Genomic DNA, 23,269 nt, shown 5'->3' with positions numbered 1-23,269 from the left:
GGTGAAGCTTTTTTATTTTCAAGTTGTAGTGAATTTACTGAATATTTATGTTCTTTAAATATTATATATATATATAATGTAGTTGTTTGATTAAACCATTGATTGCACTGTGACTCTTTAGTGCTATAAACTATTTTATTTTCAAAATGACTCGACTCTTCCACCTTTTAAAGCCATGTTGTTTTTTACGTACGTGACGTGTGAGGTATGGGTAAACGTAATTAGCTCTAGTATCCAACTAAAGTCACCCTGAAATTCTCCAACTGACAATAAAAGGAGAAATGTTGTCAACAACCTACTGGGAATTCCTAAAAGAAACACCTTTGGATTGGTTTGTTTGTTGGGGTTGTTTGAAGGGAAGGGTGAGTAGGTGCAGCTGACCTCCACCTTCTTTTATCCCTACGGTTATTACAACTGTTCACCAGAAGGATGCACCTTGAGTTAAGAAGGAACACGTGTGTACACCAAGAGTAGGGTTTCTTGAGATGCACTGAGCTTAAGCTCTCTCTGGTTGTGGAAGGAGGTAGGTCCCTTTCAGGCTACACTGCTGCTACTTGATGTGCTGACACCGATTCTCAGAGCCTTCTCTGAACAGCTTCAACTCCCTTGAAGCGTCCCTCAGTCTAAACAGAAAACACCCCGAGAGCTCAGGTGCTCATGGGCAGCTACTCTGCTGTGTGAAGTGGGGAGATGGACATGTCCCTCAGCTAAAAAGCATTAGAGGTGCCACTGTACTACCCATACTGGCAACGAGATCATCCCCTAAAACTCCATTTTCCATCACCCTCTGGTATTTGTTCTCCAGCGTGCTCGTCAGCTGATGACCTAGTACTGACTGCAGTACCCTGATGGTTCCAGCGGTTCATCAGTTCCGATTTTCTGTTCAGCACAAGCTGCTTGCAGCAACATCTCCATCTGACAAAGATTTCTTGCACCTTGAAGGCCTGTTGGTAGTGACAGTGGCACAGAGTGCCTGGCAAAGTGCTACTCCAAGTATCAGCTCAGGCCTGAGGGCACAACACTAGTGTTCCGTTAACTAATTATTGCAGGACTGACCCCACCTGATGAGCAACTGTTGAATAGAAAGAGAATTCTCACAGGCCTGAGTTACAGCCGCCCCTTCTGCTGGTCACGTACAGCAGATGGAGCTCCTTGTCCCAAATTACAGTTGCTTCTGCCCCTCTGACAGAGGAAAGAGGCCCAAGTTGTACAGACAAACCTGAACTTCGCTGTCTCTGCAAAGCCGTCCAACAGTCTCTCCACTTAAAAAAATAAATACTTAGTTCCAAACAAGGGAACGCTGTTAACTTTTCTTTCTCCTCCCAGATATCTTTCCAATTTGATTTCAAGTTATGTTTGGAAAAGAACTAAGCACTAAGTTTTTGAAGGAAACTTGTAATAGATTGCTGAAGTGCAATCTTTTCTCCCTTTAGTGGTCTCCTCATTTTTTAATTGGGACAGAATGAAAGTGACTCATTACCAAAGCAGTCCTGAATTTGAGGTGATGGTACAAGAGGCAGAAACTTAATTCTGGCCTGACAGGAGCTCAGGGAGTTTTGCATGATCGGGAGCATATCAGTGGTGTTACTCTTGCTCAGTGCTCAGGAGAGAAGCAGTGCTCTTATTGTGAAGTTTCAGACATGGATAAATAGGAATAATAACCCCTTGTGTTCTGCTCTGGGATAAAGCTGGTGCCGGGGGCCAGGCTGAACACAGCTCTGGAAAACGGCAAGGACTAGGTCAATCGCGATGGTTGTTCCTGATTCAAGTGACACGTATGGAGGAGGTATCTCAACTCGTTTGGGGGGAAAGAAAAGACAAAGTCGAGCTTGCTTGGCTGGAATGCTGCCATGTATTTCAGGAACCCAGAACCGGCCACCACCACACAAGAAGCTCATTCACAGAAGAGACCTTTTTAGCAAAAGCTAAGGTTGTACTCTAGCCAAACTCGGAGCAAAGCTGCACCTAGAGCCTGGGGTGCCTTCTCACCGTACCTTTGTGCAGAACGCAGCCAAGTGTCATCTCCAACCAACCAACCGCCTGGAGGGACTAACACAGTTCACTAGAGTTTGGTTATAAACGGAGCTCTCACCAAGTCTTGGGACAAATCCTTTCCGTTCCCACTTGTTTAGGTCCGCGCTTGTAGGCAGATGTACGGAAACAGAACCCAAATTCCGTGTGCGATCAATCTGGAGTTAGGAGTGCAGCGAGCCAGGGCTTCCTGGCTTGCTTAAACTGAGATCACACGTTATCCCGTGGTATTTTATCGCCTTCCCATGCCCTCCCTCTGAATTGTAACCAGCCAGGTTTTAGGAATGATTTATTTTAGGAATATTCCATTTCCTATTAACCTCACATTCAGAAATGCTCACGACTTTTGGCCCCATCCACCCTTCTGGGCGCTGTGCTGGCAAGAAGGCTTTTCCAAAGACTCGGGAGCAGCCACAGTGCCTCAGTGTGGAAGTGGATGTGAGTAACTGTCTCGGAGAGCTTCTCCCAGTAACACCACCTTGACCACACACTCTGCGGTCAGGGGTAGAAGTTGTGCTACGCAATTCTAAAACGTCTTTTCAAATTAAAACAGCAGGTAACTCAAGTGTTCCAAATCCAGTTTGGTAAGAAATACTGGCTTACTTGAACAAGGGGTGCTCCTAAGGCTGTAATTCCTGATCTACGGACAAAACGCTCTGCATTACTCAGCCGTGCAGTGAGCCAGGTAGTTTTTTGTGAACGTGGCAGCAGCAACTCCGGATTTATCATCTTCCAGGAACTCGGCATCTTCTGCCTTGCCATCTGCACCAGCTTGAACCTGTTCTCCTGCCTGAATATCTTCAGTGAGATGGAGAGGGCCTTCTGCCTGCGCCCCCGTGTACGTGGGAGTGCTGTACTTCATGAGGACAGTCTTAAATTGCGCCAGGGGCGCGTTCGTGCGCACTCCCATGGGATCGAAGTGGGTTCTGCTGACTCTGTATCCAGCTTCGGAGAGATAGTTCAAGAACTTATTTAACCTGGAAAAAAAACAACCCCAGACATTGAAAAAAGGGTTAATGATCCAATACGAGTTATGTGTCAGTTGTCACAGTGACGTAAGGCTGGAACTTAAACGGAAAACCTTACTTGGGCATGTTCATTCCTTTAATGCTGTGCCTGTGGATGTTGTAGTAAAAGGCTGGGTGCTCAGCACTGCCCTCAGATTTTTGTCGCTTGGCTGCATTTCGAATCACTTCCTCGCTTTTTCTTTTTCCTGAACCACAAAAAAAGTGCCAGTGAAGCCACAGACAGTACATCCAAAAAAGAAAAAAAAAGCCACATAGCAACTACTCCACCTTTGTGTCTGCTTTAATCAGCTAGTATTTTGCACAGTTAAAAAAATCCAGTCTGAATTTAATTAACATGCCATTTTCAGCAATAACAAGTGAAGTAGTACCTGAGTATTGTTAAACATGGAAAAAAAATACGTGACCGTTAGGTTGACTTAGCCATCACTTAAACTGTAGTTTGAATTTGAAACTGCTCCAGCTACACCAAAACAATCCACTTACCAGGTACCAAGTAGGATTCTGCAGAAGTATTTGGTGTTTTGATATATACGCCACACTCTTCTAGAACACAATTAAAAGTCAAAATTAGTTTACTGTAAGGCAGCAAAATGGCAAAACACCTTGGTTGAACAGAAAGAGAGAATACCACCTTCTGGCCTAAAGAAGGACATGTAGAAAGAAGCATAAGAAAATGGGTAACTTTTACTTACTAACTTGGTAACTTGAGTTTAGAGGGGATATTCAAAATAAGATTTCATTTAATGAGTAGAACAGCATTCCCATACAGAAAGCCATTTCTTTTGGCACATGGATTTGGAATCCCTGCAGAGTATGCAGAGCGTGTCAGCTGGGGTCCTCTCTTCCCAACAGCACGCGCTCACAGGTCAAGATCAGGGTACCCCAAAGAACTAGTCGACACTAAGTATTTCCATCTCCTTCAGGGAACGTGCTGGATTTCATGGAGAAGTTGTAGATGCCCCATCCCTGGCAGTGTTCAAGGCCAGGCTGGATGAGGCTTTGGGCAACCTGGTGTAGTGGAAGGTGTCCCTGCCCATGGCAGGGGGGTTGGAACTGGATGATCTTTGAGGTCCCTTCCAGCCCAAACCATTCTGTGATTCCATGATTCTACGGCAATCACCCTGTCTGCATTCCATTTATTTGCTTCGGGATCTTTCATACTGATTAAAGGTGTCTAAATCCAGCGCTCTGCCCCTGACAGACTCTGCTTTTTACAGCACCAGAGACCACCTGACTAGAGCTGACAAGTCCCACACTGTGTTCAATTTTAGGGATCCGCTGTTACGTTACTGAAGAGCAGCATCTCTCTAAATCACCACAAAACCAGTCCTTTTTGAGAACAGTCTGCCCTTTTTCTTACCTTGTTTGTTCTCATCACAAGGACTGTGGGTAGGGAAATGTTTTAAAGTTGTGCACTCTGCTTCGCAAACCAGTGTCTTCAAAAGTGGCTGAGCTTCATCCAAACCGTACTGGGCAGCCTCAAAGAGCATTCTTCTGAGGAATCCAGTGTTAAAGAGGGCTCCTGACCTATGAAATACAAGTGGAAAGTTAAGACTTGTTAAGGAAAGCAAAAAGTAGCTCTAAAAATCCCTTGCTCAAATTGATCAGCGTTACGCCCAAGTGCCGCAACAGGCCATGTTCTTAACTGAGCATCACTGAATTGCTGTGTTTGCAATGACAGTGACATTGGTCTCATGTTAAAAAAAAAAATCAAGATCTCGAGATATTTATTATATGACTGAACATGTGACCCTCAGAGGTCCTTCCAACCGAAATTATTCTCCGATTCCATATGGTGTTCTGCACTTACCAGAGAGGACCAAGAACCACCGCCGTCTTCCCAGGCATGCTGCCGTGACAGTCACACGGCAGCTGCTGGTAAGGGTTTTCTGCAACAGAAAAAGAGGATTTCAGTTGTTTTGGAAGAGTCAGCCATGCCTGCTGCACTGGAGAGAGATGACATAGATAGGAAGTAGTAGCTTATCCCAGTGGAGGCATTGGGAAGGGCAAGGAACAGCAGAAGCGCGACGCCGTTCTCGTTTCTGTCAAGCAGGGCGTATGTGAATTTAGTGATTGATGACTTCACCTTTCACCACCGCTAAAACACTGAAGAAAAAAAAATGAAAAAGCCACAGAATTCCTGTGTTTCTTGGCAGATTTCAAGGACCAAGGAAGCAACTGGCCTTCCTACACGTACGTAAGTAGCTGTTTGGGTTAAAGGTAAATGTCAACAACAAAAATTTCAGACATCAGCCAACTGCAGCTACAAAACACCGCCCACCTACAAGTTTTCTACGCCGTAAGCAAGTAAGGCATTAAGTAGACAATTCATTTACTAATTAATATCTGGAACACTCTATCAGTTACTCATTTCTGCTTCTCTCTTTAAGGTTTTTTATCTTTTTACTAACGAGCCCATTGCACGCTCCTGCACCTGCCTTAGAGCAGGGCGCTCAAAGACACCCCCAGTGAGCAGTTAGATATCCAAGAACCGGTAACTTTGGAACAAGGTTCTTCCTTTTATATTCCTTCAAATTACCATCTGGCCAGTAGCTACCTCTTAGGATGGAGCCACGCTTTTCTCAGTGGCATCCAATGATAGGACAAGGGGAAATGGACACAAGCTGGAACATAGGAGGTTCCGCTTAAACATGACGAAGAACTTCTTCCCAGTAAGGGGAACAGAACACTGGAACAGGCTGCCCAGAGAGGTTGTGGAGTCTCCTTCTCTGGAGATGTTCCAAACCCGCCTGGACGTGTTCTTGTGTGATCTGATTTAGGTGGTCCTGCTCCGGCAGGGGGTGGGACTAGATGATCCTTTGAGGTCCCTTCCCATCCCTGACATTCTGTGATTCTGTGATTCATCTTTGTCTCCTACCTCTGCTGACTTGTGTGTTGAGACAGCCCAAGAACAGTTGGTTTGTAACCTAGAGACTGCCTGGATTTACCACCACGTGTTAGATGAATTCCAGGAACGTTGCACACCTTTCCTACCACATCTACCAACACGTTTCCATCCCACAGCCAGGCAGAATACACCCTCCTCAGAGGGGAATTTGATGCTCTTTAATCCACTACATTTTAAGGTAACTGAAATGAACAGCAGAAAAGCAATCTGACACCAAAATCTTATCAAGCTCCCACTGTATGGAGGAACCAAACGCTGTCCCGCTCTTCATGCCCTTCACTGAACGGATAGATCCATGAACATACCAGGTGTCCCAGCAGCAGCTTAGCAACAAATCCAGTCCATTTACAGCAAAATCCATGCAGACAACTAATCTAACCCACGACCATAAAGCATGGTATCGTCTCCACCTCATACAACACGGTGGAGATAACCTTCTCCACCTCATACAACGCACCCATTGTTACATTAAAGGTAATTACTACTTTACTAAGGGCCTAAACAAGCACAGAACAGCCATAAAGGAATTAGATCTTTTAGAAAATGCGAACAAAAAGCCACTTACCTTCCACCATATTCCCCTCTTTCTGAAAAATCCTCTCTTCGCACCACTGGCAATGGATGAGGTATCTTATTTTCTTCGCTGAATCATCGGCAGGGGATGGTCCTCTCAAAACTCTGACCACGACTAGAACAAAATGTTCCAGAGCTACTGCGAGTAAAACTTCAATGCCTTTGTTACAGCGAGCTGCAGCTCTGCGAGGGAAAAACAAACACAAAACCAAATGGCACTGAGTTCAGCAGGCTGAGATTGCCACGGGCACCTGAACCTGCTGGAAGATTCTTGAGCTCATCCACTTTCTAGGAGGAGATACTAAAGATCAGGAGAACGCGTTGTTGCTTAAGTGCCAAGTTTTATGTCTTCATTTATTTAACAGACTGAATTTACTCAGAATATCTATATGCAAATGACTAATTTCACAAGGCAGTAATTACATCTGTCTTTCTAACCTCAAGCACGAGGATCTGAAGTGAGCATCAGCTTCCGCTGCAGCAAGTCTAACTCTAATGCTCAGCCAGAAGCCATCCAAGCAGTTTAATTAATACCTACAAAGACCTATGCAGCACTAAAATGACCACAGAATTAACAGAGGAATAAAAGACTTTGCAGATAGGCAAGTCTGGGTATTGCTTTTTACACAACCATCCCTCCCCACCATCCCCACCCCATTCCCCATTTACACATTTTCACCTTGCCCAGTCCCTCAGTTTAAAATTTACAGTATCCCACAGCAGCACACAAAGTAAGAAACATTCATTTCCTAGCAAGAAGTCTGCCTTTTAGAATTAAGGAATTCTGGAAACTGAACAACCTGCAGCAGCAGTCTTAAGTTTTGTATGGCTGCAACAAGTTCCTACCAGAATTTGAGGGAATTTGTTGTGGCAGTACCTTGTCACAGCAGCAATTACTACCCTGGCTGCCAGCTCCTTGTAGTACTCTGTTCTGACAATATTACACCCATAATGACGCAGGGCAACGTGCTGAGCCTTTGCATACAGGGAACTGATGTCCGTGGATGTCAACGACACAATTCCAAGATTTCTCACGTTCCTGAAGGCAGAATCCAGGTAGTTCACAGAAGTTCCAAAGGGGTCCAAGTGGCTGAAAAGAAAGGAAGTCCCACTAGGTATCTCTAGATGCTCAAAAGTTTAGCTTTAATCTCAGGAAAACACAGATTTATAAGCTTCACCTATGGTCCTATTTAAAACAAAATGAGAAAACAGGGCTAAAATGTACAGCACACCTCTCATGAATTACTCTGGAATATTTCAAGTCTCAAATTGCAAGAGCCAGGGCAGCACTGTCCTGGAAAAAAAACCCACATCGCCACAAAGCCAGCAAGTGTTTTTGTTTTTTTTTTTCATCCTGACCCACTGACTAATTCGAGTTACAAGAATCCTGGCCTGATGCTACCCTTCATCCTTAAAGCAAAGGGAAATTTCTAAACCCAAAAATATCTTCCAATGTATGCATTCCAGTTTATGTACTGAACAATTAGACTAATTTTCAGTCTGAATACCTGTGGCTTAATTAGCTCAGATCTGGATGGTCAGCAATTAAAAAAAATCCAATCACTTATTTTGATGTCTGTATAGGTTTTGACTGTAAACATTTATAAACCCAACTTGGAAGAATTTCCCTACCTTAACTGAAAAAGAATATGCTTCGAAACAGATTAAAACGAGATATGCAATAAGGTCCTACACAAAAATATGCAAAGGTATGAATTTTCAACTAATTCCAAGTTTTAAGGGGGAAAAACAGACAAAAAAAGGATTAATCACTTCTCTTTATCAAACAGAAAATGAAGTTATACCAAAAATAGTTTGGCTTAAAATTAGCATGTACATTCACCGTCCATTCTGGATGTCAGAATGGCTTAATATTATCCCAGTGATTTCTAAAACATTTAAGATTAAAGTTCTGTTCCCACACTGTTTCTGGGCCAACAGAATTACATTTAAAATACGAAGTGACTGTTGGTTGCTTCTTTCATTCTGACTTCTCTAAATAATCATACACTGGGAGATGGGGTGGGGTGTGTCATTATCAAACCAGAAAATTATTAACTTACATAAAATCAAAGGATCTCAAATGCATGATGACATTGGCATCCATTTTGGTCACCTCAATGGTGTCAGTATTTTCTTCTCCATCTCCCATAGCTTCGTCATTGTCTTCTTCCTTAGTGTTCAGTTTCACCTTCATTTTGTTTAAAAGGCAGTTTTCCTGAATCATTGTCACAGAATTTTCGTTACAATCGTTAATGGTAACTTTCACAGAACTCCTGAGATGCTTTGCCCATTGTAATCCCATTATACCTAAGGAGAGACAGAATTGTAACTCCGTGACGGAATAAGGAGTTGATTTCTGGGTCGCTGAACTTGCCAAGAAAAACACAAACACACCAACAGGCACCGAGAAGATTTTTAGGCTGCCTCCAAACGTTTATTGCAGACTTGTGTGGTGAAGTCCACGATTACACTGCAGAAGTGCAGCAGAGGATGCACTTGTGAAGTCTGGCCTAGTTCAGAACGGTGACAAATTATCAGATTTTTATGCAAAGTGCTGAGCAATTACTGCTGTTCTCAACTACCACCTGAAGTTTTACAGTAGCTGGCCGGTGAGGCAGCAATCCACATCTCCTCCGATTTGTGTTCCGGGTGGTAACAGACATCGAGATTACTCCTTTACATTCAGTTCATGTTCAGAATTTTTGTCGTCCATCATTCTGATAAAGAAGTTTGGATTCAGCACCATTTTAAAACCACAGGTTGATTTTACAGCCAAATTCCACAGCCAAAGAGCCACAAAACATCCGTGACCTTGGACACAAGTTTAGGAAGATGCTGCTTCATGGACATTAAGGCAACTGATTTTAAGGAGACCATTAAACTTTGGTTTAATATTTTTCAAAAGGCCTAATTCCAGTCCCTTAAAGGCTGGGGTTTTTTTTGTATGGAAGCTAATGGCTGCCTGCCTAAGCAAGAAAATTATTATCTATTTCACATTATTTCTGAATACATGATGTCAGTTGCTACCAATTTCTTCGTGCTGCTGGATATTAGCCAAGAGAGTCAAGAAATTGCCCTTACCCGTGGCACCAAAAGCATCCAAACATTCTATCGGTTTACGTTCCTCAGCTAGAACTGCTAGTGCACAAAATATCAACTGCCTAGAAATAAAACAGAATGGTCACAGTAAGTTTTTTTTCCTTCCTTTTTTCCCTTGAACATAATACTAGAATATTTAAGCTAAACTGTACCTCTTATATTGAAGAACTGTATATCAAAACCCTCAACTATTCTTAAAAGTTTAATTCTACAGCAGGATATTCATAAAGGAAGACCCTGAATCAACTCACTAGTTACTCTGACACTGGAAAAAGTGGCTAGCATTCAAAAGTAGTGATTTTCTTACTTTCCCAGCATGACCTGAGACTACCCTGACGGCTCTGTGTTTAAAAAGATGTCAGAAATCACTGCAGAGCAATGAAATTCCACTGTGTTGAGGGACAGGCCTTGTTCTTTTAGACATGGCCATAACCTTGGCTGCAAGGGCCTCCTTCAGAGGGATGTCTTGGCTGCCACAGATGTATCTGAGCCAACTTGAAACCTGGAGGCTCAAATCCGAGCAGCACTGAGAACACGAGGGGTCAAGCAGGGGCTGAGGCCCAGCCCCACGCTTTGGTGTCACTGCTCGCAGACACATACAGACACCATTTATGACTCTCCTTAAAAAAATTTCTCCTGCCCTCTGAACAGAAGTTTCGTGGGGTTTGCTTTTCGGAACGCACAAGTATTTTTCACTACCAACTCACCAACCCTCTGGTGCGTCCTCCCACTCCCTGTTCTCTCACCTGTTGAGTTTCATCTTAGGATTAAAATAGGAATCTGTTTTCTGAGGTGTGGAGTAATTGGGAAGAACCCGCACGTCTGTGGCTGACTCTTTCAGTACTTCAAGAGAAGGCTTGGGAGCAGGAACTGAAAGAAAGTAATTGTGAGGGAAGAAAAGAGTTAATGAGAATTGAAATTAATGTTAACACATTCGATTAATTAAACTGAAAACTTGCTCCCATACAGCAAGAAGTCTGGATTACACATGGATCAGTTAACAAGTATTTGGGGGGAAAAAAACAGGCAATAATTTATCTTCCAGTCCCAAGAGTGGCAGATAAGGATCAAGCTCTACTCTACCACCATTTTTTTCCCATAAAACACTGGATTTGTTTCTCAGCCGGGCTCCTATGTACCCACCCAAGTTTAAGAAAGCAAGCCCCTGAGCCTAAGCACATTTGTTTTGCATATTCCAAAATAACACATTGCTAATTAATTAAAACCCTATTAACATATTAACACAGTCCTGAATGTGTACAACGAAGTGCAAAAATCCCTCAAAATCCTTGATCTACTCCCTGTAAATTATCAAACAGCTTCATGAGATGTGTACAAACGGCACGAGCTGCCATGTGCTCCACGTTCATCGCCCCAAAGTTCTGCTGACGTGCCTCCAAAGCATGGAATATCCAACCTCTGAATTTCGCCTCTCCCCAGGAGGAAAAACAGCCACGACATTTTGTTAAAAAATGACAAATGGGCCATTCTTTACTAAGGGCTCTGAAGGGAACCATAATTAATGTTTCGCAACACAAACTATTCAAGTTAAAAGTATGGAATAATTTAAGTTAAAGGTATGGAAAATTTCAAGGCCAGGTTGGATGAGGCTTTGGGCAACCTGGTGTAGTGGAAAGTGTCCCTGCCCATGGCAGGGGGGTTGGAACTAGATGATCTTTGAGGTCCCTTCCAACCCAAACCATTCCATGACTCTATGAATATCATATGGATGGTACTATTAATTTACTCCAAGACACTAAACTACCACTCCTAAACTGCATATTGGCAACAGAAAGAAGTGTGACCCCCATAGCTCCCAGTCTCATCTTTATTATAGTGTATCTAGATAAAATCCACACATCTACACAGAGACAGTGAAAAAAAAATCAGATGTATTTTCAACAGTAACAGTCTAGGCTGCAGAAAAAAACCCTTCATTCTTACACACCAACTAATTAATAATGTGCTTTTTACTTAACTGCTTTAGAGAACAGACAAGTTGCAGAAATAAAGATCTAGCATTCCAATTATTTAAAATGCTTCAGATCTAGTTTATACAAGTTTAAAAAAAAAAATCTCATGCTGGAGAAAGTCAGCCAGGATTGTCATTTACCAAAGAACTACTCTCCAGGACTGAAAAAAAAAGAGTCATTTTGTTTTGTGAATCCATGCTGATGCCATTTGGGTAAAAAGCAAAGCATTTTTATATTGCAGAGATTTACTCAAGACTGATTTACAAATACACACAGCCAAGTATAAAGGCATTACATTCTCCACTTAAATTTTTGTTTATGGATTCCACATCCTCCGTTCTTTTGGACAGAAGCCTACATTTACAACATTAAACTACTTGTGAAGGGAATATTATTGATCAGTAAGAACAGAGTAGCTTGTCAATGCAGAGAGTAAATCACAACACTGCTACATCTTTGAGGAAACAAAAGTTCTGAAATATTAAGGGCAAATTTCTCATTAGTAAAGCTAAATCTGTTTCAGAATTTTCTTCACTTTTTTCACTCACATATCAGTTATTCCATGTGCTAGAGAGTCTAAAATAATTGAATGTTTTATAGAAAAACCTACCTGTGATAAACCTTGATTCAGTTTCTCCTTTATTCACATGACGATTAATATGACCTATCATGTCAGTTCTTCGTGTGATCGTTGCTGAACAGATGATACAGTGGTAATGGGCTCCCATCTTTGAAGAGGCCTGTAAAACACAAAATGTGCAGTTTCAGAATACATAAAGATGGTTAAAGCAGAACTATACCTCAACACAGGCATATGAAGAAGTCATCTGTTACCTCTAGCACATACAAAATATTCTCAACGCCTTATCTCTCGCACACAAAGCTGCTGTTTACCCTAAACTGTGAGTGTTTTACACGATCCAGACCTACAACTACATTCACCTACCCAAGGGTTCTATCAAATACTTACGTTCCAGACCGATAAGCTTTTGGCATCCCACACTGGATAGCAAGATGTATTTTGAGGCTAGGTAGATTGCAAAAGTTCCCTTGAATCACTCATTTCCCCCTTTTCCATAGAATCATGGAATGGTTTGGGTTGGAAGGGACCTCAAAGATCATCTAGTTCCAACCCCCCTGCCATGGGCAGGGACACCTTCCACTACACCAGGTTGCCCAAAGCCTCATCCAGCCTGGCCTTGAACACTTCCAGGGATGGGGCATCTACAAATTCTCTGGGCAACCTGTGCCAGTGCCTCACCACCCTCAGAGGGAAGAATTTCCTCCTTAGATCTAATCTAAATCTCCCCTCTTTCAGTTTAAAGCCATTTCCCCTTGTCCTATCACTACACACCCTTGTAAAAAGCCCCTCTCCAGCTTTCCTGTAGGTCCCTTTAGGTACTGAAAAGCTGCTATAAGATCACCCCGGAGCCTTCTCTTCTCCAGGCTGAACAGCCCCAACTCTCTCAGCCTGTCTCCATAGCAGAGGTGCTCCAGCCCTCGGATCATCTTCGTGGCCTCCTCTGGACCTGCTGCAGCAGCTCCATGTCTTTCCTGTGTTGGGAAGGGTTGTTTTGTAGGGTAACAAATACTTCTGTGATTCAGCGTTTTTACCTGGTCTCCAACGAGGTTTGGTTTTACTGGATGACAAGGTAAGTGGCAGATGCACATTCTATACCCTGGAAAACAAAGTTTTGTCACATCTCAGTACAGTAAGTAAACAGAATGCACGTGTCCTGTACCACAGACTCTGATTCAAAGCGTTCTTTATTTTTATTGCATGGTCTCTTTTAAGATTCCCAAATACTGCCACAAGACAGCAACAAGAGATCATCACCAATTATTTGAAGAACTCACTTTCTGCGCAGAGAGATTTATCAGCTAATTCTACATTATCAATTTTTAAAATATGAAAAAATTACATCCAGGCAATTCATTTTAATAAATCCATTATCCTCCTACGAAGCTACGGCGACTCTTCAGGCTATATGGCATATAACTTGCAGAAGTACTTACTGGATTTTACAAAACTATTGTTATATGGCTAAAAGACCTGTGTGAAGACTCCTAAAAAACACATGCTCCACGGTTTGAAGAAAAACCAACAAAAAAGACATCTGCTAGTGCACACAAAACCAGAATTCCAGTCAGATCATTTTTAATTTAACTTTAATCTTGTCCATCTTCTGATCAGTTATTTTATTTCCTACAAATTTAAACACCTAGTTCTTTCAAAACACATACTGCTCGCTTTCTTTTCCTGCTTAAACTTCCTGCAGGGATTTAAAAGCATCTTACAAGCAGATCACAGAGTTTATTAGATAAAGCTACTAAATACTGATAATAAATACTGAAGTATTTCTCTAAAACCATGGAAAAATCTTTATGATGAGCCAAAAACGATCATGCGTGTGTGCGTCTTATTATTAAGAATACAACCAATACTTTTATTAATTTTCATTATATATATATTTTCAATTGTCTAGTAATTTTCATGACATGCCAAGCAATATTTATTACTTTTTTTTAATGCAAGAAAATCCACAACTCTAACTATTTTAGCATGTAGAATACAGACCTATTTTATATTTTACATGCTCGGTCAAAATTCATTAAATCCAAATATGGTTCTAGGTCAGAGCTGGCGCTTAAGTTAAAAGGAATTTAAAAAGATGAAACACAGAACAATGTCCTACATACCACAATTTCTTCTGGTCTTTACAATTCAAATACGATTGCCATTACCTTCAAATTCAACAGAAACTTTCCAGTGCAAATTCTGAAGGTGACGATGGAGCTTATGGCTATAGCAAGCCCTGAATTTCTCCTCAGGACACAACGGACAAGGCTTCTTTTCATCTGAAAAGACAAATACAGAAGCAGTCTAAGAAACCCATGAAATGCAGTTATCACTGATGGTACCAGAGATGCATGTTAAGAGAAAAAAGAACAGAAGTACTGCCCATGGGAGTCAGAGATGAATTCCCCAGGGTATATTCTATTTCAGGAATACACAAACATCAAATTTATTGATTGCCTCTTTCTACTCCACAGATAACAGACAAGAATCACTATTACTTCAAAGATTATTAACTTCTACAACCTTTAGTTTTTGTTTCCTAGTATTTTTTACTCCAGCAACATGAAGCTAACGCAACTTCTGGAGAGAATTGCAGAATTAACAGAATTTCATAGATAAAAGTCTAGAGACTTGCAATGTTTCAAAAGAACTCCAACGGAGAGGTTAGAACAAGAATCTGTCTTTCCACCTCCTCAATCTTGGAGGGAAAACAAGCACCTGGTATCTTTTTACGCTGAAAAAAAGATAATGTACTCTGTTAAAATAACTTTTCTTCTTGGAAATCTGGCATGAGGGACAAAAAAGCAGAGGCAAGGCTATCAAAGGTGTTGAAGCACTTGAAGTGCTAACATAAATCAAAACTACCTATTGGGAGATGTATGTTGTAGAGCTCTACATAGAATCACAGAATGTTGGGATTGGAAGGGACCTCAAAGGATCATCTAGTCCAATCCCCCTGCCAGAGCAGGACCACCTAGATCAGATCACACAAGAACGCGTCCAGGTGGGTCTGGAACATCTCCAGAGAAGGAGACTCCACAACCTCTTTGGGCAGCCTGTCCCAGTGTTCTGGTACCCTTACTGGGAAGAAGTTCTTCCTCATGTTTAAGCAGAACCTCCTATGTTCCAGCTTATATCCATTTCGCCTTGTCCTATCATTGGATGCCACCAAGAAGAGCCTGGCTCCATCCTCATGACAGTCACCCTTTCCATATTTATAAACATTAATGAGGTCCCCCCGCAGTCTCCTCCAAGCTAAAGAGACCCAGCTCCCTCAGCCTTTCCTCATAAGGGAGATGCTCCACTCCATCATCTTTGTGGCCCTGCACTGGACTCTCTCCAGCAGTTCCTTTTCCTTTAGGAGCTGTTAGATATCAGACCACGTAGAAATCTGCCGCTGGTCGTATCGCTGCTGAATGTCAAACAACTTCTCATGAAGCATTTAGCAGAAAACCTTGTGTATTTCTGGATAGTACACACTGAATACTGAAACATACCACACAACACGGGGGTCTATAATAATAATCACTTTTCTTAGGCTTGCACAATAGTGAAATTCTGTTTTTATTACTTTCTTACGAGTGGATTGCTATGTCCATGCAGATTGCCATGTCACTGGAGCAAAAGAGGCAGCCCACAGCTCACTGAGTAAATCACCCGTGTTCTCTAATGTTGATCAATCTCTTTTACCGCCTGACGATTCACTGAGCATCAAACACACGAGGCGATGGTAATCATTACGAAAGTTTTTGGCGTATTTGTTAATTAAATTAAGCAGACGTGGAGCTAGGCTATTATTTCCATCAGAGGTCACTCTGAAAGATGATTAAGGTGCAAGAGCCCTATGATGCAGAGCCTACAAGGACCTCGGTGTTTTTCTTGATCTGTGAATAAAAATTAGTTCAGCTGCAAGGGCTGCCACGGCCAGCACGAAATATGTGCATGTAATCAGAGAAAAACTAAAAGTTGTAATAAATACAGATTGCAGTCTTAAGCAATCCTCCAACACACACCTGGGTCAGAAATGAAGAGAGTGGGGGAAAAAAGAAGAAAACATCTGAAACAAAATACATATTTAAACTGATATTTAAACACTGCAAAGACAACATGTTGTTAGCTTCCCTGTTATCGTGGCACTTGAAGTAAAATAAAAATGAGACTAAACTGCTGATGTATAGCTCGAATTAACGTTTTGCTGATCCATGCACGCTGCCAACGTCAGAGATGCTACAATGCAGAGGAAAAAGATGGAAAGGGATCATCATTAAATTTACTGAAGGCAGTACAACACTCAATAAGCAAGGGAACAAATCATAAAGCTATTTTTTAGGACAGGCTTAGTCTTCAAGCACTGTGAATATATACAGTACACTAAAAATAAAAACTAAGAAAAAGATGTAAATACCTGTAACATGAAGATCTGTGTTCTGGGATACTGCCATGGTAAACCCACCTTCCTTCAGCTCAGCTAGTTTCTCTAGATCAGCAAGATGTCTTTGAATCGATATATGTCTCTCTAAAAAGCAGAGATATTTAGAAGTTAAACATTCTTCGTTAAAAAATTATTTTTAGTTTCCTGCTATTTTTCTATGCATCATTTCAAATCTAACACTATTAGAGAACAAGTGTAGTAACAACTGGAATACTAGTTTGTATACTTCAACTTCCATGGTAGAAGAAATTACTGCAAAATCAATTCCTGAACGGTTCTTTAACAAGATCCATATATTTCTCCTTGCTTTTTAATGCTGACACGCATGGAATTTCTCAAATTCATTTGAGAAAACAAGCTGAAAAGATTAAGTCACACTCCATTTACTCCTGATTTCACTGATCCGCACTGTTAGTGAATGCGCATCATGCACAAAGCAGTATGAAAATATCCTATGAACTGCCTGGTAAAACGGGGAATATCAGCCAGAAGAGGACAAATTGTAAGTAACAATCATTCACTGAGTAGCCAGGACATATTAAATTCTAGCACTTTTTTTTTTTTCCCCTTTAGGAGACTGTTTAGCTTTTAAATTCACCTCCTGATTTTTCAACTTATCGGTCAATGGGAACAGCGGAGAAATTTGCTAAAAAAACAGAGAATTAGCTTATCCAATAAATCAGCTTTATGGGTTTCAGCACACAGAACATCCCAGTCTTCACTAGTACTGATTTTGTAGCAATTTTAAACCTCTAGGATGTTTTTAAAAGATTTGTCTTCAGGTTTTCTTATGTGAAACAAAAGATCTATTTCTACCTTTTCTCCTTTCCTCAAGCACATAACACAAATATTCTTAAGAGTTTATTAGCAAACCTCTTGGATAATCAGATGATATATCCAAAATGCTGCTGTCGGATTCCCTTGTGGATTCTTCCTCTGTTTCTTTTTCTTCGGTTTTCAATTCTGACTCGGTAACTTTCACATCCAGGTTGTTGCTTTTTACTATCCCAGAGACAACCACGCCATCTTAACAAAATCAAACAAACAAAATAGTAAAAGTGTTGTTGATATAACTTAATTATACAAATATGTTCATTTGTTTCCAACAATTCGGTGCAGCTAACAGGCAAAAATGACCACAAGTGTGAAGAAAAAAAAAATATATAAACAGTATGTTGGAGAATAATATAAGGTTAATTATTGCTTATCCTTGAAAATCACTGTGAAATAATGCCATCCTGGAAAGCTGAAACTATTGGCCCATCTGTATCATCAGATGTAAATATTGTTAACTTTAAACATGTTACTTTTCAGCAAAATGCCGTGCAAGCAAGACAAAGCAGGCAAGGAGGAGGTCGGAATACTCCTAACGATATTCTAGCTAGAAGCTCAGAAAATTTGAAAACAGAAGTTTAGAGTTGTTTATGACTCGTTGAACAACACGGGGTGGGGGGGGGGAAGGAGTAAGAAGGAATTTGCTACCATCAGGGCCACCATCAGATGGTGGTTAAGCGCTGGTACCACCAGCATTTGCAAATGAATGACTTCTCCGCGGTACTGCAGATGGGCCTACTGAAGAATTTCAAAAGGACTTAAGAGGCTGAGCAACTGGGCAATAAAATGACAAAAACCAGCCAAACCATGGAGACAAAAACCCTCCCATTTCACATATGAATGCATTGACTCTGAGCATCACCAGGCAGGGCTGGTGAGCATCATCAGTGAGGATCACCACCTTGGGATTTTAAAATACAGTTTTGACGAAAGGAAGAGGCATAAATCCTCAGAATCCAGGGGTCCCTCTCCCCACCAACTGCCATCAGGAAGTACTAGGAAAAGATGGAGAAAAAGCCACGCTCAGCCTGCACATCGAAAGGTATCGCCTCTGATCCCTCAAGCTTCCAAGGGACACGTAGAACTAGCAAAGTTTCAAAAAAAGGATGACAAGAAATAACAAATCTATGGCAGAAAAGCAACCGAACAGGCTTCGGCTTTTCGGCCTGGATACGACAGGTGTCTGTAAGATCATCAGATGCAGAGAGAGCACAGAAGTCAACCACTCGCTGTCTATTCCAACACAAAAACTGGGATGCACCACGTGGAGATACCGGCTGGAAATTCAGAGCAGAAGAACGTTCTCTACACGAGCCACTGTTAACGCTGCTGACCTCCCTGCCACAGGCTGCTGCAAGTCTGCAAGTCCAAAAGCGAGAATTTTATAGAAAAGAAATCCACTACGGGAATTTAAATACGAAAACACGACCTTTGGCTCGAGAAAATAAGGAATTACAAACCGGTTTGTGTTTGAAGATAGTTCTGGAGGGTGCATTAATGAATGTATGGTCTCTGTACTGGTGGTCTTCCCTGGCCATCTACTCCCGGCCACTACTGAAGACAGAAAAAGGGCTGGGAAGATCTTTCATCATTTCTTATAATTCCCCTGGTTTTCTTTGTTTGTTTGCTTTTAAACATTGCAGTTGGATACAAATTTTTGTCATTATTAAAAACAAACAAACAAAAAAAAACAACAGAGGAAATTGAAGGAATACCTGAGGACAGGGGTTAGAGAAATCGCTTAGAAAGACAGAAGCACGGAATAAAATTATTGTACCTACTTTAAAATATACCAAGACCAGTACTGCTACTCAGAGAGCACTGCTGTATTTCTCAGATCTGTTTTTAAGCTGATAACTCACCTAAGACAGACTTGCATTTCCTGCCTACTTCTCAATTCAGAAGTTGCCAGATGCCTGAGGAATAGTTTCTATGCACTTTGTTAATGGAAAGACAGAAAGAAAACGAAGAAGAAAAAGGGTTTTTGGCAAGAAATCTGCAAGAAGAGCGATGATTATGAGCACATGTGCTGTGAGAAAAACTGGTAGCAGTTACAAAAAAAAGCAGCTTGCCACCAAAGCAAGATTGCAGGAGGTTTAAAACGCATTAGGAACCACCGATTGGGCACAAACATAATAATGCTTCAAAGAGCCTAAATTATACTTCTTTAAAAAAAAAAAAAAATAGAAAGATCAATTCATTTCAACTGCAAGACTACGACTGGCATGGATGCCGCATCTGGCAGCAAAAAAACGAGGAGAAAAAGGCATGGGGGGCAGAGGGAGCGCATGGCACCCACGGCCTCTCCATCCCACCTCCTGGTTTTAACAGGACCTGGCGGACCACGGTTTGGAATAATTCATCCTCATCGCCACCAGACAAAAAAAAAAAAACCTCGTTAAAGGGAGGGGAAGGCGACACCAGCCGCGGCTTCGCTGGGTCAGGGCTCGCCGAACGGCGGCACGGACCACGTGCGGCCCCGCCGCCTCGCCTTCCCGGCCTAATTCCACACAAAGTCGGGAAAACGGGGAAAACGGGGCTTCGTTCCCTTCGCTGGGGTTCCATGGCGCAGCTGGAGGAAGAAAGGAGACGGCTGGAAGCCGGCGCCCGGCTGTGAATTCAACACCCACCCCCCCCCCCGCGGCGTTCCCTCACGGCGCTTCTCCCTCCCGCGCTTCCACATGGCGCCCGCCCGCAGCACCTCCCGGGCACGGCGGGGCCGCCGAGACGGGCAGCAGCCGGGGGCGCCGCTCCGCGCTCCCCTCAGCCAGGCACGGCAGGCCCCGCTCGCGCCACGCCGCCCGCCCGCTCGCGGCCGCCCCCACACCGGCCCTCACTGAGCGCCGCCGCCTCGCCGCCGCCGCCGCCTTCAGGGTTCTCCTCATCGTCGTCTTCCCGCTCCGGGGACAGCGAAGCCTCCGCAGCCTCCTCCGTTGCCATCTTCTCCGCACAGAGAACGGGTGAGCGTCCGCACGCCTCTCGTTGGGGCGGGCAGGAGGGAGGCGGGCGGGGCGGCGCGGCACGTCCGGCGGGGGAGGAGGCGGGACCGCGCCGCCTACATCTCCCGGCGCTCCCCGGGCTCCTGTTCCCCGGGGAACCGGGCCGTGCCCAGCGCGCCCCGCGGCGGGGAGGGACCGGGCCGGGGCAGTCCGCGGAGCGTTGCGCCTGACGGGGAAGTGTCCGAGCTGCCCGGGGCGAGGGGCGCGGAGTCGCTGCCCGCCTCAGCGGGAGGGTCGCTCCGAGCTGGGTCGGGGAAAGCTCTGGAGAGCTCCGGCGGCGCTTGCCCTTCCTTCAGGCCGGGGTGCGGGGGCAGGAGGCGGCTCCCCCGCCGCTCCCGGCAGCGCAGCAGCTCCTGCCGCCGCCGCCGCCTCAGCCCGCCCATGGCGGAGGGCGTCCTGAAGAGCCGAGTGTTTGCTCAGTCTTTCCTGCTGCGGGGCTGATTCCTTCAGGTAATGGACCCGCGCTCTAGAAATTCGCCTCTGGAGCTTCTGGTGAAGCTTTCTTAAACCTCGTCATGTCGCGATATTACCTCCGCCCCACGGTGGGGGCGGGCTAAGGGGAGAGAGCTGTACTTGGAGCTGCTTTAAAACCTGATTGTTGTGTGACTAAACGTTGCAGGGTGTTTGTTTCTGTTAGCCTGGTGCGTTTGGTGGTACAAAATGTGCGTGTCTGGAGCAGATCCCGAAGTAATTCCTGTCTTTTTTTTTTTTTTTTTGTGAGTTCTCGTAGCAGTGAGATGTGGATAACTGGCCCTGGTGAAATCCGCTGTGGTTCTGTGATGGGAAAACAGAAAAAGAGTCTCAGAGTATTTCTCTGTATGCAGTTAATCATTTTTTTAATGCCAGCTGGAAATAAAAACTTGAAATAATTAATAACGGTCAAACTGTTTTGTTGTTTTTTTTTTCTTAGGATTTGAAGATGTCTAAAAAGAAACTGAAGAAGTTAACTGGAAAGGAAGACTGTTTGGATGGCCGGGATGACAAAGTAGGAACAGCTGTGTTATTACTGTTATCACTATTTTATGTCAAACCCCCATGTTCAAGAGAAGAGTGTGAGTTGTTTAGCAGTCTTGTGATGGAAGGGTGAATGGGATTTAAAGGTGGGGTCATTAAGAACAGTAGGAGGGTTGAACTGGTCAGATAAATGCAAGTTCTAGCCAGATAACTGGTTTATGTCTTTCTCTAGAGGCTATGAGTAGTGGGAGTATCAGAAAATAAGAGACTTTATTATTTTAGTATATCTTCCTGGTGGAGGAAAGTTGAGCTTAAAACTGTTACCAAAACCCCTACTGTCTTCCTGGATCATTCTCTATCTTGGATCATATATCTTCATTTTCCGATTAATCCCAAATTGTACTTTGCAGTATTTTAGCAAGCAACTCTCGAATATTTCCTTTTAACCACTGAGACATAAATCAATGACCAAAATTCTTAGTATACTCTGGTACATATGTGTATCTAGTGAGTAAGCTTTCACTGAATTGCTGGGAAAATGCAGGTGCTACAGGGCTGATAATCTTTCTGGTCACACTTGTGTGTAGCTTCCTATTCCTTTTTTTTATTGTTTGTATCCCCTTCTGAGAAGTTTTTTCCTTCTGATAGTGTAATGCATATCCAATAAATCAGTATTTTAATAAATCCACACTTAAGCTTGCTAGATTTTTTTCCTTTGTATTTTGTAAGGTATATATGAAATAAGAGAGCCTTTATCTGTCTTACCATAAATGTTTTCAAAAAATGTTTGGGAGTGTTTATAAGTGTGCATGATTATGGCCTTATAAACTTGAATTACATGTTAGAAGCTTTTTGCTTGTGTAGACAGTGTTCAAAGCCAAATATTTGTAACTATTTTTTTTCCTCCTTAATTCCTTACTATTATTGATTTTGTCTTTTAACATTAACTTATCCTTAGGTGGTTTTTTTTTTTTTACTTCTGTAATACAAAGAGTAAAAAACTTGGCTTAAAGCCTCATACTACAGCTGTATTGTCATTGTTAATACCTACACCAGTTTGAAGAATACAGAGTTTTAGCTGTTACATGACCTCGATCTGTTTGAGACAACATTAAATATTGCTATATGCAGACGTTGACCAGTGCAAGCAACAGTCAGAACCCAAACTATTAGTAGCAAAACCATCAGGAAACCTCTGAATAGTAGCAGGTGTTTGTTCAGTGTGATCACAGTATGGGTAAGAGGTATGTTCAGCTCATACAGGTGAGAATGAGCCATTTTACATAGAGTAATATTCAGGCATGATTGTGGGGGGGCTTTGGGTTTTTTATTGTGTGTTGTGTCAGGTTACAGAAAGCTTTATGCCTGTTGGCTTTTAGTGGTTTGGCATATAATGCCTCAAGTATGAGCAAAAGGACATTTGTCACAGTATAAATTAAAACAGCTTTACACAGAGCTGTCTGGAGGAGTCAGCACAGCTGCCTTTTGGTAACGTGGTGCCTGGGTAATGCCAGGTGATCTAAGAGCCATGGAATTGTAAACAGGACACCTCAACAAGTCTGCTCTGAGAGGACATTTATCATAAACCAATGATGTTAAGAGGAAAGTAACAGTTAAGAAAGTTTGCTTAAGATGACCAAATTCAGTGAAAATCAGGGAATTATCATGAGACTCTTGAGAAAACAGGAGCTAGATTGAAAAGAGCTACTAAAACACATCATGAAAACTTGTGGTTTGAGGGGAATAGGCCATGAAGAGAGAAAGCAGTAACAGAGCAGCAGTCAAACTGGGTGTGGAAATAACTGAAATTGGAGGAGAATGGGAGAATGTTATCCCCCAAAGTTCAGCTTACATT

General features: G+C 42.7%; 2 protein-coding genes across 3 annotated transcripts in view; one reads left to right on the top strand and one right to left on the bottom strand.

The window, feature by feature from the left end:
• Positions 1 to 1,936: 1,936 nt before the first annotated feature.
• Positions 1,937 to 20,420, bottom strand: TRMT1L (tRNA methyltransferase 1L). Of its 2 annotated transcripts, none has more exons than XM_086617218.1 (16): positions 20,299 to 20,420; positions 17,501 to 17,653; positions 16,601 to 16,711; positions 14,361 to 14,474; positions 13,230 to 13,294; positions 12,226 to 12,355; positions 10,389 to 10,512; positions 9,625 to 9,704; positions 8,604 to 8,850; positions 7,418 to 7,630; positions 6,533 to 6,723; positions 4,870 to 4,948; positions 4,420 to 4,586; positions 3,543 to 3,602; positions 3,118 to 3,244; positions 1,937 to 3,008 (listed from the first exon to the last, which is right to left on the bottom strand). In XM_086617218.1, the coding sequence occupies exons 1-16, from the start codon at positions 20,399 to 20,401 to the stop codon at positions 2,693 to 2,695; spliced, it is 2,280 nt and encodes a 759-aa protein (XP_086473344.1). In that variant the 5' UTR covers positions 20,402 to 20,420; the 3' UTR covers positions 1,937 to 2,692. The 2 variants fall into 2 exon arrangements, with proteins under 2 accessions (XP_086473344.1, XP_086473345.1); XM_086617219.1 differs by having other exon boundaries at positions 16,649 to 16,711.
• A 466-nt stretch (positions 20,421 to 20,886) lies between these two features.
• The window catches only part of SWT1 (SWT1 RNA endoribonuclease homolog), a 34,714-nt gene continuing 32,331 nt past the window's right edge, over positions 20,887 to 23,269 (top strand). Inside the window, 2 exon segments of the mRNA XM_009980494.2 lie at positions 20,887 to 20,910; positions 21,371 to 21,445. Of these exon segments, the coding sequence (XP_009978796.2) occupies positions 21,380 to 21,445 (66 nt within the window). The 5' untranslated portion in view covers positions 20,887 to 20,910; positions 21,371 to 21,379.

The sequence above is a fragment of the Tauraco erythrolophus genome, chromosome 10, assembly GCF_009769465.1.
Source record: "Tauraco erythrolophus isolate bTauEry1 chromosome 10, bTauEry1.pri, whole genome shotgun sequence".
In the NCBI taxonomy this organism is placed as follows: Eukaryota; Metazoa; Chordata; class Aves; order Musophagiformes; family Musophagidae; genus Tauraco; species Tauraco erythrolophus.
This window is presented reverse-complemented; position numbering and strand designations above follow the sequence as displayed.

Excerpts from the sequence above, each read along its gene's own strand:
- TRMT1L (XM_086617218.1), bottom strand. The coding sequence starts at position 20,401 with ATGGCAACGGAGGAGGCTGCGGAGGCTTCGCTGTCCCCGGAGCGGGAA. Across the intron at positions 4,587-4,869 it reads GTGGTTCTTGGTCCTCTCTG|GTCAGGAGCCCTCTTTAACA; the intron begins GTAAGTGCAGAA and ends TGTATTTCATAG. Across the intron at positions 3,009-3,117 it reads AAAGGAATGAACATGCCCAA|GTTAAATAAGTTCTTGAACT; the intron begins GTAAGGTTTTCC and ends TTTTTTTTCCAG.